General features: G+C 40.4%; 1 protein-coding gene across 1 annotated transcript in view; it reads left to right on the top strand.

Annotated features, from left to right (window-relative positions):
- The first annotated feature begins 1799 nt into the window (after positions 1-1799).
- HCRTR2 (hypocretin receptor 2) overlaps positions 1800-15446 on the top strand; it is a 31239-nt gene continuing 17592 nt past the window's right edge. Inside the window, exons 1-2 of the mRNA XM_031611178.2 lie at positions 1800-2547; positions 15117-15295. Coding sequence (XP_031467038.2) covers positions 2070-2547; positions 15117-15295 — 657 coding nt within the window. The 5' untranslated portion in view covers positions 1800-2069. The remainder of the gene's footprint in view (positions 2548-15116; positions 15296-15446) is intronic.

Here is a 15446-nt window from a genome sequence, read left to right as displayed (position 1 = left end):
CTTTTAAGTGCAGGACAGCCAGAAAATTCTTTGTTTGTAGGAGTTTTTAAAACCACAATTTATGGAATTTTAAATAGTTATTTTTATTTTAAATAGGGTAACAAAATAGGAATTACTTTTGAGCATTTATTGTTCACTTGCATATGAAAGAAACAGATTTAAACTCTTGCACTACTCTTGTTATAAATTATATAATTAAAAGATAAGTCAGTGGTAAAATTCATCAAATTAATCTATTTTACTAACACATCTTCACAAATTAGAAAGCCAGAAGGGACTACTCTAATCATCCAGTCTGACCTCTTGCATGCTACAGGTCAGACAACTTTTCTGAATTAATTCCCATTTCAGCTGGCACTTATCTTTTAGAAAAGCATTCAATCTTGATTTTAAAACATACTGCTAAAATGACTCACTTTGAGAAGTGTTTCCCCAGTAGCAGATCTTTGTGGCAGAAGCATATTCTAGCTGAGTTGAGTTTCTCTTGTATTTCTATATATCTTCATCTGTTTCTACAGATATACTTATCTGTACTATCAGTTATCACACAAAGCTTTCTGGCTGCAGAATCATGATGGTGTTTGTGTATAGCTGATTATCTCTAATTTTTGGATAACTTGCCAGCTTCTGGAAGGTCATTGACTGATGAGTGCAACAGAACCCGGAACTGACAGCAGAAATACATGAGCTCAGGGCTAGCTCTGTTTACTGTTTCATTCTGGAATCTCTTTATTAGTCAATTTTTAACCTTTATAATGTGTGGCATATCAATTTTTTATTACACAGTCTACTTGATCAGAATGTACTATACCAATAAAAGCAAATATTTTAGAGCACTCTAGGAATAGCACATCTGTGCAGCTTATAAATGTGTATAACCGGTCATTTATGCCTTTATAATCAAACTTACAATCTAGTTAGAAAAAAACTCTAGGATATATTTTTCATCAAAACCATATTGTTTCTTAATATTTGTGTCTTTTTAATTCAATTCCTTACTACTGGTGAGAGAGAAAGAAAGAAGAATTCAGTCCAAAAAACAAAACAAAAACAAAAACAAAAACACTACTTCATGGCTACTTGGAAGCAAACATTGAAATTACGGATCAACATTTTAATATATGAAACAAGCTGAAGAATGTGTGTGGCTTCCTTCTACTGATCACCAAATGGCCATACTCTGTGTCAGCTGTGAAAACCATGACAAACTCCTTAAACGTCTCTTTTTGTGCACCAAGTACACCTGCATTTCCACATTCTCAAGAGACCTTAGATCTCTTCCCAGTATTCATACATTTAGTGATATAACCTCAGCTGTTTTCATTAGTTGAGGAGTGTCTAATCTTTATTTATGAGGTCTGCAATATCTACTTTTCTAGTTTATGTGAGGTGTTGATCTTACCTCTATATCCAAGTGTATCTCATTCTTTAATATCTTTATCCTAAAAGGTTCATGTAACTTCCCTGGGGATAGAAAAGGGATATTTTTTTCTTTATTTTATGGAAAGAAAGCTATATCAAAGACAGCAAGTCTATAGAAATAGGTGCCCAAAGGCAAAACCAGGTAGAAGAATGCTGGATTCGACTTTGAAGGGAATGCTGTATGCTTACAAAGGATTCAGGAAGCTGAATCGCTGTATAGAGCTAAGCACTGCAGTGTTTATGAATATCTGGCTCTCTCTTAAGTTTACACGTTGGAAGTACAGTCAAAGCAGACTCACATTCCTCTGGAGGTGCATATAGAATTGAACAGAGTGAGACGTGTCAATGGAAAAGGTGCTTATATTGACTGAGATTTTCCCATTCATCTGTTTTAGCCAGTGCCTACTAGAGCTAAGTGTTCATGAACATCTGGCTCTGTGTTAAGTTTATTCATTAGAAGTAGAGTCACACAACTTTTGCAAAGAGACACAAACGTCTCATTTTGAATGGCTCCCTTCATCCTGTGTCTCCTCTGTTGCAGCACGTCAAATTCACGTCCTTTCACCTAGAGATATCTCCAACAGATGCCCTTTTACGTCCAAACGCGGAAGAGCTGAAAAGTGAAGCACTGGAGTCAGAAGAGAGGGATGCAACCGTCTGGATGGCTTTCCCCGCGGCCGCGGAGGCTGCGCACCCTGCCCGCCCGGGGAAAGGCAACCGGGCGTGTGGGGCCGGCTCGAAGCCCCAGCCTGGTCCCGCATTGGTTCCCGAAGTTCCCGCGTCATTTTCTCCCCACACCCCGCTTGGCACTGGCAATCACAAGTCTCAATGGAGGGGCGGGAGAGAGCTGTGGAGCGCTGAGAGGGTTCCTCCAACCCCCCGGATCACCACCAGGGATGTCCGGGACTCAGCCCGAGGATGCTTCGCCTCCGTGCAGGAACTGGACGTCCTCTCCAGAGCTAAACGAAACGAGGGAGCCTTTTTTAACCCCATCCGCCGATTACGACGATGAGGAGTTCCTGCGCTACCTCTGGAAGGAGTATTTGCATCCCAAGGAATACGAATGGGCGCTGATCGCCGGATACATCGTCGTGTTCATCGTGGCTCTCGTCGGGAACGTGCTGGGTGAGTCTGGCTTCCGAAGTTTGCCCAACCTGCCTTCACTCGCGGGCAGATTTCGCCTCTCCCCGTTGCAAACTGCGGGGAAGCGGGCTGCGGGGAGGGGGCTGCTGTGACCGGGGCGGGTCGGAGCTCGGAGCTCGGCGGGGCCGCCCGGGTAGAGCCGCCGCGGGCTCCGTCGCTGTCCGCGGGCTGAGGTGCTGAAACAACGCACCCCGCCGGCGGCCCCGCCTCTCAGCCGGTAGCCCTCGTTCTCCGGGCTGGAAATCACAAACGCGGGCATTTTCTGACGGCTGTCTGTAAGAGACGCGCGTTTCCTAACGGACAGGCACGGGGAAACGGCCTCGGGGTGACGGACGCCGGGGAGCGGCCGCGGGACCTCGCCCCGCGGCGAGGGGCCGGGGCGGCTGTCCGCCCTCAGGTCGGCGGTTGGCGGCTCTCTCGCAGCCCCGGCGGCGGGGGCGGCTCCTTCCCGCCGCTCTCCCGCCTCCTCCCCGCTCCCAGCACCCTGGTGGGAGGCGGCGGCGGGGGGCTTCGCCGCTTCCCGCGGGCACCGCTGACGGGGACAGGCGGGGGCGGTGTGAGGGCCGGGGGTCAGCGGCTCCGCTCTGCTCCTCGTCCCCAGCCCGAGCCGTGACCGCGCCGTGACAGCCGCCCTCGCCTGGGCGCGGGGGAGATGGCCGCGGGGGTCCCTGCGCTCGGCGGAACGCGTTGAGAGCGATAAATAACGTCTTTGTGAATGAACGTGCGCGTAGGGAGCGGAGTACGCCGTGAGAATCAGCTCCACCGGAGCCACGGCCATTTGCATTTTTCATTCCCATCACTGACATTCTCATGAACGGAGCGGCTCACTAGCGCCCAGCCCTGCCATGTGGGCCCTTCATTCATGAATTTCAGCGCGTCATGCGCTCTGCCGGCGCTCCAAGCTCCCCGAGGCACGATGCGAATAAAGCTTCAGCCAAAGACAACGTTTCGCACGGCTCTTTTTTTCTTTCGATAGCCTGACGGTGCAATCTTTGTCTGGAGCTGCCGATAAACACTGAGCGTGTACGTTGGCCAACCCATGGAGCCTTCACCACAAAGTCTGTGTAGCAGCGTGCGTGCTGGTCTGCTGCTCTGTGCTCACAGTGTAAGACAGCTGCCTTCGCACAGAGCCTGTGCTTTGTACTAGAAAGACAAAGTGCCTTCCGCCTGATCCTGAAAGAGGACAGCTTTTAGAGCTGTCTGTGTTTACCCGTCCCCCTCTACCCATTCTGTAAACAGGCTGTCCTCTCGCCTTTCAATATTCAAGGTCAGATCTTCGACTATCGGAGCTCTCATCCTGTTTATTTTCTTCCCCCCCCCCCCCCCCCCCCCCCCCCCTCGAAGCACGAGAAGAAAAGATTTCCTCTCTTTTCACTTGTAAACAGAGGCAATATCGGTGCTCCTCCTGTCGTGTCTACCTTATCTTTGTGCCTGGGTGAAAGCTGGCATTTAGCTGTCCACCCACCTCTCCTTCGACAGGACTGCTTCTATCCAAGCCTTTGTGCATCACAGATCTCACCCTTCCAAAATGCTTCCCCTGTTCACTGCCAACTTATTGGGATCTGCAGGTGCAGGTGCTCATTAGCTGAACACTGTCTCATCTTTATGCAAGAAAGCTGATTGCAGGCTCATGTGTTTTTGAGGACAAAAATTGATGTGGTCTTGCCAAACACATTTTTGTGAAACCTTGTTTATTCAATTAGCAATGAAAATTTGAGAATGATGAATCTCCAGAAAATTCCTGCATAAAAAATTCTTACATAGGGTTAATCTGTGATTCAGTCTTGGACCTTCTCAAAGTAAACCAGATGTGGTTTAAATGGCTAACAGTGTTTTGGTAGAGTATAGTAAAGTTTTGGTGCTTCATCATGTCATCCTTAATGATGCAGTGTATTTCTCTGCTTAGATTTGACTAATGCATGTGGACTAGTATGAGATGAGAAGTCAGAGTTTTGCTTCCATTTGCCCATGTTTCACTCAGTTAGCACTTTGGGATACAGGAAAGACCCTTGGAAATCTTAATATCTGGTTGTCGTTTTCAATTGTGCATTCACATAGAATGAGGTCACTCATTGTGCTCTCAGAACGACAACCGTGCAAGTGGAAAGCATAGCACAACCCTTAGATATTAGTAATGAACTACATTTAAGCATTCTGACACTTAATTAACAGCCAAGGTAGAAAGCTTGAACTTTGATTGACATTTACTGGGCTTTTTGCTGATCTTCTCTGCAGGAGTTGTCCTGCTAATAGTAGCATACAGCAAGGTCTGCATTGCTATTTAGCTTCCAGTTTAATTAGGAGAGTTGACGTACTCTGTCCAAACGGCTGCAGAAACCAGCTAAAATGAAAGGCACCAGCAAGCCTCTGTGTTTGAACGCAGGTTTGATTACAGCATTCAAGTGCTTCACATCAGTAATTCTTGTGTGTGCCCATTCTAGCTGCTCACCAGAGATTTCACTGGAAGCAACTAAAAAGGAACAGATTTGAAGAAGGTTTTAAGACATTCAGATAAACTGAAATCATGGAGATAACATCAGTATGTTTTGTCCTATTTTCTTTTTCATTTCGACATGATTTATCAGCGAAAGCAGAACAGTCACTGAGGGTGAGGACTTTCTGTTTTTCATATAAGACCAAAGCATTCCCTTACCATACACAGAAACAAAATTACAACTTCTTTGCAAAGTAAGGGGAAGCCAAGGGACTTCTTAACAGTGGACTTTGAACTAATTGTCTACTTCTTCTTTATTTAAAAACAATGATTGAAATAGAAATGCGGGAAATTAAAGAAGGAAAGATATATTTAGGATGCATGGATGTCTCTGGTTACTGGCACAAAGATTCCTCATGAAGTAGTTGCAGCAGTTAAAAACTGGAATAAAACTAAAAGGGATAAATAAGTAATGTTCAGCCCCACACATTCAACTGCAATTACACAGATAAAGAATGGGAAAGGTTCTCATTTAATGCATTTATTCAAGTAGGTCAGAACTTTTCTAGTGAAATGTTTTCCCTCAGGGAGCATACACTCATCAAAACCAAATGGTATGGAAGAGATCACTTGATATGTTCAAGGAAAGGACACAACACAAGCAGCCTTCTAGTGTCCTGCCAACCGGGTTGCTGGCTCTCTTGGCAGTCTCCCTGCAGCTGGCAAGGGCTGAGGGCCTGAGCAACCTGCCAGCACCCAGCTTGAAGCTCTTCAGCACTGCTGGCTTCTGAGGGTTGGAGACCATGCAGAACATCAGCCAGAGGCCTCAGAAACCTTATTTATTCACATAGCTTAGTGATATTTGTTTCTCCTTCCAACTCAGAATGAAATCCTGCCTAACTGACAGAGAACTAGCCTTCTCTGGATAGTTCTATTATTTACCATCTTTCATATAATCTCCTCTGCCATGTTATTGCGACATCTGTACAGATGTACCCAACTGTAGTCCATTCCTCAAAGAGTTCACAGTCTGATTCATAAACTCAACAGCATTCATTTGATGCTTACTTACTATTATTTGATTTTTAGGACTGTTTTCTTTCTGAGTGTGGAAGAAAAATCGAATGTATGGTTTTAACAACAAACTTCTAGTCAATGCTATCAATAGGCAACTGTAATGGCTCAGCAAGAGCTCTGTTATCGCTCCCCAGGTATGTGGAGAATACTGAGATCTATGCATACATGCATGTGTTGGTAGAACTGGATGAGCCATGTTTTCCTGTAAATGATGTCACGATCTTCATAGTATTATAGAACCATAGAATGGCTTATGTTGGAAGGGACTTTAAAGATCATCTAGTTCCAATTCTCCTGCCATGGCCAGAGTCGCCACCCACTAGGGCAGGCTGATATCCACAACTACTCTGGACAATCTGTTTCAGTTCTTCACCACCCTCTGAGTAAGGAATTTTCTGCTAACATCTAACCTACGTCTCCTCTCTATTCATTTAAATTCTTTCCCCCTTGCCCTATCACCCCTTGTAAAGTCGGTCCCTTTCCTGCTTATAAGCTCCCTTCAAGTACTGAAAGGCTGCAAGGAGCTCTCTTTGGAGCCTTCTCTACTGCAGGATAAACAAGTCCTACTCCCTTACCCTTTCTTCACGGAGAGGTGCTCCAGCCCTCTGACATTTTTGTGGTCCTACTGTGGACCATCTCCAACACTTCTACATTCTTCTTTTTCTGGGAGCCCCGGGTCTGGATGCAGTACATCAGATGGGGCCTCATGAGGGCAGAGTAGAAGGGGACAACCAACTCCTCCTGCTGGCCACCCCTCTGATGCAGACCAGAATACAAAACAATAATTCTCCTGTAAACTCATTTGATGACAAAGGAGGAGGACTGGAGTCAGAAAAATTGGGAAAGTACCTAGTCTCAATGGTCAGCAATCATCAAAAGGTACTGAAAAAGAAAGAAAAATTGTATTCCTTTTCATATGGACTCCCATATCCTGTTTTATTCACAGCTGTTCTTCATAGTATTGTGGTTTATTTTTTTGTTTTTTTACTTTTGGAACTACAAGAACATTTCAGAAACTAAAAGTTTAAGACTCATCTGCCATCCAGCAACTGCTTTCTACAGCACTGCTGATGAAATATCTCCTATCTGATATTATTTGATATACCATAAGCTTTGACTTCAGTGCTGGATATTTCAGCAGCTCCTGCAGAAGAACAAACTATCAGTCAGTAGTCAGAATTCCCATACTCACATGCATTTGACAGATTGCCTAGGAAGCAAATAGCAAACATTATTTTTGCTTTTGTGTCATTTTTACTTTCAAGTTGTCCTCCTGATAAACATGTGGAACTCTTCTAGAAAAATTCATCTAATTTAATTTTACATTCCCATAGCTGTAGCACTGATAGATCTGAAAACTAGATCTGCTATTTAGTTGAAAAACAGATGCAGTCTTGAGAGTTTTAGGGCGTCAGCATGCGTTGCCTAATGTTGATGACTGAGGTTTTGAAAAAATCATATACATATTGGAAGAAGGAAAATAACTCATCATGGCTCTTCAGCCTTTATCCAGCTCCACAAGTCTTCTAAAAAGAGTAAAGCCCAGTCTACCAGGAGCTGAACAGGGACTAACACACCTTTCCCTCAGTTTTCCTAATCCTTTTTATGCTGACAGATGTGTTTTGAAATATATAGTTCAAAAGTTGCTCAGCTTTTCAGCTCTGGTGCTCACTTTGATTTTCCCAAGCCACACAGGTTTAAATTTGATTCATAGTGAAGTGTGAAATTTTTTGTCATAATATTATGTGCACTATGACAGCTACATCAAAGGTCCTTCCATCTCTAACATGAAGTGTGTAAGGATTTTGTAGGTTTTTATCATTACTGTGGATAGACAAATATGTATAAATGCATCTTTGTGTGTGGTGGGGCAATTTAAAATTGATCAGTCTGCGTTAATACATTTAGTGAACTCTGGAAACTGTGTGAAGATAATTTCTGCTTCATCCAGAATTGACCCAAACTAACATATTTGGCAGACTATTTGCATAGTGTAGCTGACCTTCCAGTAAAAACTCCCATTCCATTAGACTGTTAATTGCCCAAGATTATGTAATGCGACTGAGTTAGAAAATGAATTCTGTGCCAATTAGATGATTGTGCTATTACTCCCAATTGTAATTTGTACAGATAAGCTTCCAGCAAGCAGAATTTAGTTCTTATGTTCTTCTCTTGCACTGTAATAATGAGGCAGTATGTAAAATACAGAAATGGACAGCCAGCAACTTCAGCTCATAAATCCTTTTAAAAGCCAGAGTCAAATAGAGCACTAGGTAGCTAGAAAACACCTCAGAAGTTACATTGCTGCTAACTGTGCAGTGTATATGTTTTTGTTTGTCTGTCTGTTTGTTTGTTTTAATGTAGACTCTCACTGTCTTTTGTGGGAGACAATAGTACATTTCAGCCAGGCTGACAATAAAGAAAATGTCTTACAATTACATTTTTCCATTGCTATTCAGTTATATTTCTTATTGTTCCAGTGTTTCCTAGACTCCTATGAGAAAAAAAGAAAATTCAAAGGAAACAGTACATCTAGACTTGTTTATCTGTGATACATGGGCTGCACACCTAACACTTGCTTCTTTTGTCATGCTTCAGTGATTTGTTGATGGGTGTCTAGTCTGTCCCATGAGGAGAAGCTGTCACCTTACATACAGGGCATGTAATGCCTTTGTAGGTGCAGCCTAGAACATAATCCATCTATTCTGCTATCAATTAATATACGCAGGGATAGTTCTTCTCTGCTGGGCATTGTTACCAACTGTAGGAATATTTTCAATATTTTCATTAAAATAACCACTGTATCAGAAGTATCTGTTTTTTGTATTACTCTATTACTTTTTCAATATAGCCCTGATCTCGTATTCGACTCTTTTTTTTTTTTTTTTTTTTTTTTTTGATAGGGCGAGTGGTCAAAAAAAAAACGAAGAAATGTTTGAGTTCAGAGCTTAATTGTGGGTAAGAGACTGACAGCATAGGAACTAAATATCATCTTTCTATTCACAGCAGAAATCTCTTTGTTTTTGATCTTTTGTTCTCACTGCTGGTTTAAAAAAACCCTAATTATATATCCTCTGCAATTTACTTACAGTGCTTTACACCCCTTAATCAAGATCATCAATGCAGTTATTGAAAGACTCTTAGAAAGCTTTCCTAAAATAAATGAAATAAGCTTGGACTTAGGCACCAAATTTTTAGACACTTACGTTAAAGCAGAAGAATTCTCAATCAGGAATAGAACATAATGAAAGCAATTTCAATGATAGATTTTTCTTCTGAACAGTATACACTGATTTATTGTTTCTACAGGAGCTCTGGAAGAATCTCATTTTGTAGCTTATCTACTCAGCCTTCATTTCAGCATGATCATGTTGATAGACACTCCACCACTGAGGCTTTGATGCACAGTACGTAATGTCATAACATGTAAAAGAACAAGGGAGAGATTGCATAGAATCACAGAATATCCTAAGTTGGATGGGACCCAGATGGTTCATTGAGTCAAACTCCTGGCTCCACACAGGACCACCCAAAAATCCATACAAAGGACCAAATTTTGATGACTAGTGCTTATAACCATGTAATTTCTTTGTGGCCATATTTTTAGTCAAATGATTGTGATAGTGAGTTTCTAAAGTGAACTAAAGCCAATGAAGCTTAGCATAATGGAGGCAAAGACATAACACTTTATTTATAATCAGGTGAAATTTATTACAAAAAAAGAAAACAGTGAGACAAGACATTGTGCCTTTAATTATGTAAGGAAAGGTCATGTATTGCTGTTTGCAGAAACTATGTTTTTATTTTGACCAAGAAGTCTAGTTGGAGGATGACCCATTAAATGAGGTTGACAGGACTTCTGGAGTGTTAGGAAATTAATTTAGGCCTTCTGTAAGGCATAAATTGACAGCTGAAACAGCTATTCACCAATGGAAGGAAAGCAGCATAATGTTTAATGTGCTCAAGTAAGTCTTCCAGGAGGCAAGCAGCTGCCTTTTATACCAGCTGGAGCCTCTGTACTGTTTTCATATTCATCTTTAGATACAATGAACTGTGCTCATTGAATAGGTGGAATTACAGTCTCTAATTAAAATGCCCTGGGGTACAAAACCAACAGGGATTCAACTGAACGTGAAAAATACCAATCTAAAACCCTCATCACATTGTCTTATCCTCAGGGCTATGAGGTATATGAAGTTTTCTTGATGAATTTAGAACAGTATCTTCCTTAAATTTTATCTCTACTTTTAATTGTTCTGTTTAGTCCTTCTGGATACTTTGCTGTGAGCCTTCGGGAGATGGGCGAGGGATGCTTGGAGTGTGAGTGCTGAAAAAAACTTAGAGCAAAACTGTCTTCTGTGGGGAAAACATCTACAAGTTTTCCCAAGCACTGGCTGCCCGACAATTCGAGCTAGTTTGCAGTCTTTCACTGACACTGTGTGGCCGAGGAAAGAACAGCAGTCGTTTTGGTTAAAGCTCTTTTGAGTCTGGTGGTGGGGAAAAGAAAACCAACAAAACAACACAGAAGTATCTGCTTGCTTATTTTTGTTTGTGGAAAAGTTATTAGCTGGAACCCTTAATAATTTTATAAAATAAAAACTAAAATACAGAAATTATTCAAATAAATAAGGCAGGTAGTTAGGTTCCAGCACAGTGTTCTCTCAGTCTGGGAGCACAATACAGGAGGAGTTTTCTCAGTTTCTCTCTCAAATTTTATTTGCACTTGTGAGCTTCTCTTCTTCACTGCTCATGTTAATGCAGTTCTGCCACCTTCTTCCTCTCTCACATTCACAGCTGGGAATATCCAAGGTTGAGTAAAAAGTTTGAACTTATTCAAAGCTGTTTTCACTGGTTCGTAGATCTGCTGAAAAGTCCAGTTTGGGCCACCACAAGATGCTCTAACTAAACAGGCAATCCATTAAGTCTGCGGTGTCTCCCATTTTTTTCTTAGAAAGACTAGTGCTGGCATCATCTTTCATGATTCTGGAGTACTCCTTGACAAAATCCACTTCCAGTTGAGAATTTTCCTACCTTTCTCCTCATTTCTTCCCTTCTCCAGAAAGCTGCTGATGTCTGCCATTCCCTCTGTGTAGGCAGATGTACTTCAGTGAGACATCTTTCTCTGGCATGTTCCTGTAGGGTTTGCACGACATCTACATGAGTTCACTTCTCTGTTGAGCTATTTGAGATGAATGGGATGAGAGTAGAGAGCATGCAAAATTATTTTGCTAGGATACTTAATTACTTCTAATATATTCAATGGCATAGTCTGACTACTTTGCACTCTCATAAAATAATATTTTTTGAACATCCCATAGAGACATTTTCACAGTGATCTGCTAGATCACTGGTTTGGCTGTGAAACTGACATCCAGCTTGGACCAAGCAGTAGACTTAGAAAGACAGCCAGTATAGGAGGAATACATTGAATTTACTTGCTGTCACTTATACTATAGTGCCCTGTTCGGAGAACTTGAATCAAATCCTTACAGTTCTGTTTAGCCTGGCACTGAAGGAAAACATTGACAGTGTGTGAGCAGGGTGAACGCAGTACTTCAGCCAGCAGAGGGCAATGGGTGGGGGGAAACGTTTTAAAATCCTTTCTTTTCAAAGGCATCTGTAACAGTCTTTCTTAAACATATCTTTTGTTTGTTTGTTTGTTTTGTTTTGTTTTTTAATAGAGTCAGGGAATAAGTCTCTGGGAGACTTCCTGATTAATAAGGTAGTATGTAAGCATGCTAATTAAATTGCTATCGCAGTATGCATGACACAAAGAATGGAAAATGGGCTGTGCAACTAAGAGAGCATGAGTTCAGACAGGTAAACACATAAACATACAGAAATCATCTTTCATTTCTCTGTTTGTAAATCATTATTTTTTCACCTTTCAGGAGTCTCTTGGCCCTGTAAATTAGAATTCAAAGGAATTCAGACCTACTTTCTTTGTATTATTTTTGCTTCCTGTGTACTGCTACTCCCTAAGTAGCAAGAAGCACAGTCCTTTTTATTTCCCTGAGGAGCAGCAAGTACTGAAGTTCATCTAAATTCCATCTTAGTTAAGCTAGTGTGATCTGGAAGGCTCAGCACAGGGCTGTGAATTAGGAGTCTAATTTTTTTATCCCATGTCTGTTTTACTGTACGGCCTTCAACAACTTCCATTCTGTGCTTTACTTCCCTTACTTCAGAGATGAAAATTATTTATTTTCTTTTTAGCCCTCTGAGGTTTTGTTTGCTGACACTTGTAGAAAGTGTTGAACACAACGTGCAACATGCAATGAAATGATTTCTGGCATAGTTTGTTGTCAGTGAAATGGAACTTGCATTAGTTAACTTTGTGGATTATCTCCTGTGTTACGTGCTGACTGAATCTGCACTGTCATAATGTCTGTTATAATTGTAGTCATTCTATGATCCTATGATAATTTTAGTAATCCCATGCAGCAAGTGCCAGTAATAAAGCTCTGGATAGTTATAATTATCTTACTGTGGTAGATAAATAGTTACTTGAGTAGATAACTTAAATCACCCAAATGAGGAGGAAATACAATTAATATTTATATTTTGAGCTTTTGATTTATAAGTCTTGTCTTTCACATATCTAGGGCCACAGCCCAAAAAAAAAAAATAAAATAAAATAAAATATCCAAAAAAAAAACAGAAATTCAGTATCCAGGAAGAAATTAATATAAGAAATGAATACTGTGGGATACATTTCTGAGGGCAGGAAAGAACTTTGCAGAGGGAATTCGGTTTGCTTTTACAAAACCATGATTTAATCAATCTCAATCTATTCGATTTGTAACTTCAATTCTAATTATATTGTATTATATTGTGTTATCTCACATTCCACTATCAAATTTAGTTAATTACTTTCCTCCCTTATCTCACTGCTGCCATTTTGTTTTTAGACCCATCTTGGGGTGAGTCCCCCCACCTCATTTAGTCATGGAACCAGGACAAACCAAGTCAGAACCACTGACAAGAAGATATTAAGAACATCTATATTGACACAATAGGGGTTTTAGAAGAAACTTCTAAAGAGCTAGTTGATAAAACCACCTTTCCTGAGACAAATTGAATCCCATCGCTCTCTTCCCTCTCCCACTGTCCTAAATTACCCTCAAACACCGAAACCTAAATCATGAGGAAATGCTCCAGTCTTAGCTCTTGCTAAAGGGCTAGTGAGGACTTGAGTGGGTATTGTGCCAGTTTGTATCACTGCAGTCTGACAACAAAGATGGGATCCAATCTGAAGAGCATCCGGAGAGCAGCAAGGAGGATGTATGCAGGAACATCAGCAGCAATAAATAAATAAATAAATAAATAAATAAATAAATAAATAAATAAATAGAATCAGAGTTCTGAAGTTGTACAATCTGAAAAGAAAACTAAGTAGAGATATAATAACAATCATTATATATCATATCTCACTTACATATGTGAAGTGTTACCACAGGGAAAAGCTGTTTGTCATGGCTGCCTGTGTACAGAAATGTTATATAAAGAGCAGCAAAAGAGAAGTAGATTAAGCATTAAAAGACTAATTTCTTTAAGCTCAGCATTGCAGCACATTTAAGAGAGGTGTGATATTTTCACCTGTAACAGATTTTGAAATGCAGAGTTGCCAGTAGTGTCTTACTGGTGCTTCTGGTGTAGTTGGGTTGGCATAAAGACTTAAGCAAGGCAAAATTCGTGAAGAAATATATTTTATTGGAAATATAGCTGGGAGTTGGGCACAAGGTTTCATGCTCACCATGCTTCGTAGGATCTGAAGAAGCATCTTATCACAAGAACTTATGTGACTTCAAGGCTGTATTTTTTTTCCCATCTGTGTTAGTTTAATAAGAGAATGGTTTAACTCTAGCAGATTCTGTTTTATAGCTCTTAAGAACCCTTCAAACTCTTTTCTGTGGCATTCTGTGATCTGTTCAGAATTTCTAAATTAAGCATAGTGCTATATCCTGACAGATTAAGGAGACTTCGACTCTTCATTTAGATTTGTATGATGGATAAAATAATGTTTATAGGAGAAGAATCTTTGATATACAGTTAATTGTACTGTTTTCCTACAGGAATTATACTGTGGTATTTCATGAAAATGCTGAGTATGAGTCTTTAAAGAGCTTTTGATGAATCTATAATGTTCAAAAGCTATTGATTGTTACGATCTCTGAGGAGCTAACTTTTAAAATTATTACAAAATGTATTTTAGGCAAGTTTCTCAGACTCAGTCTTGGTTTTATTAATGTATTAGCTTATGAATTTATTGCATCCATATTAAAGAAGGGATTTGTTTCATCTAAAAAAGCCTTTCAAAATTGAAAAAGATAAAAAGAGAGAAAAGACACTAAACAAAACTTAAAGGCACATCTTTTAAAGTATCTTCTACACACTGCTTTTGATTACAGTAATCATGGCAAAAAAATATACCACATTTGAAGTGCATTGCTCTTAATACTGCAAAAATTGCATTCATTTACTTACCTCAAATCATAGATACCTTTTCCCCAGGCAAATGCTACAGATTCTCTGCAGATGCAATAGACACACTATGTCCAGCAAAATAGTTTTTTTAATTGTTGTTTTCTTGATAGAGTTCATAAGACTCCATGTAGCAGTTTAAATCAAGCAGCACAATAGCATAAGAAAAAGATAAACCTTTACAGAGGTCTTTATTTGGTATTTATTGCCATGGAATAGAGCCAATGGATTAAAATTGGCATGAAGAATGTTGCAAGAATAGTCAGTGAAAATAGTACTTGAAGTACAATAAGCTACTTTATTATACATCAGATGTTTTCCCCTGCTGTGGTCTGTGCAAAACTACTCTTTGTTTATTGAGAATCTCCCGACATGAACTTTTTTTTTCCACTCTAAAAGAGAACACACAGCTTCTACACCAAACAACATACTCAAATGTTCTGTCCCTTAAACAAGGGACAACATTTCCTTAATTCTAACAAAAAAAAAAAAAAAAAAATTCCTGTTAAAACATTCCCTAAGACATTTCCAGCTCACTAACTTTTCTTTCCAAATTCAGTTTGTATTGCAGTGTGGAAGAATCATCACATGCGAACAGTCACCAACTATTTCATAGTGAATCTGTCTCTGGCTGACATTCTGGTCACAATTACTTGTCTTCCAGCAACTTTAGTAGTGGACATCACAGAAACTTGGTTCTTTGGGCAGCACCTCTGCAAAGCAATTCCCTACTTACAGGTATTATTTTACTGTGTTTGTATACATGTTGTCCATGTTACACAGAAGAGAGAGAGCTATAGTATCTCGCTCATGGTGATAATGCAAGTCTGTCACAGATTCTGAAGTAGATACCCCAGGATACCTACAGATCATGAAATCACTGTTCCAC

This window comes from Phasianus colchicus, chromosome 2 (genome assembly GCF_987193195.1).
Source record: "Phasianus colchicus chromosome 2, bPhaCol1.hap1.1, whole genome shotgun sequence".
NCBI classification, from domain to species: domain Eukaryota; kingdom Metazoa; phylum Chordata; class Aves; order Galliformes; family Phasianidae; genus Phasianus; species Phasianus colchicus.
The sequence above is the reverse complement of the archived record's forward strand: the minus strand, read 5'-3'. Positions and strand labels throughout refer to the sequence as shown.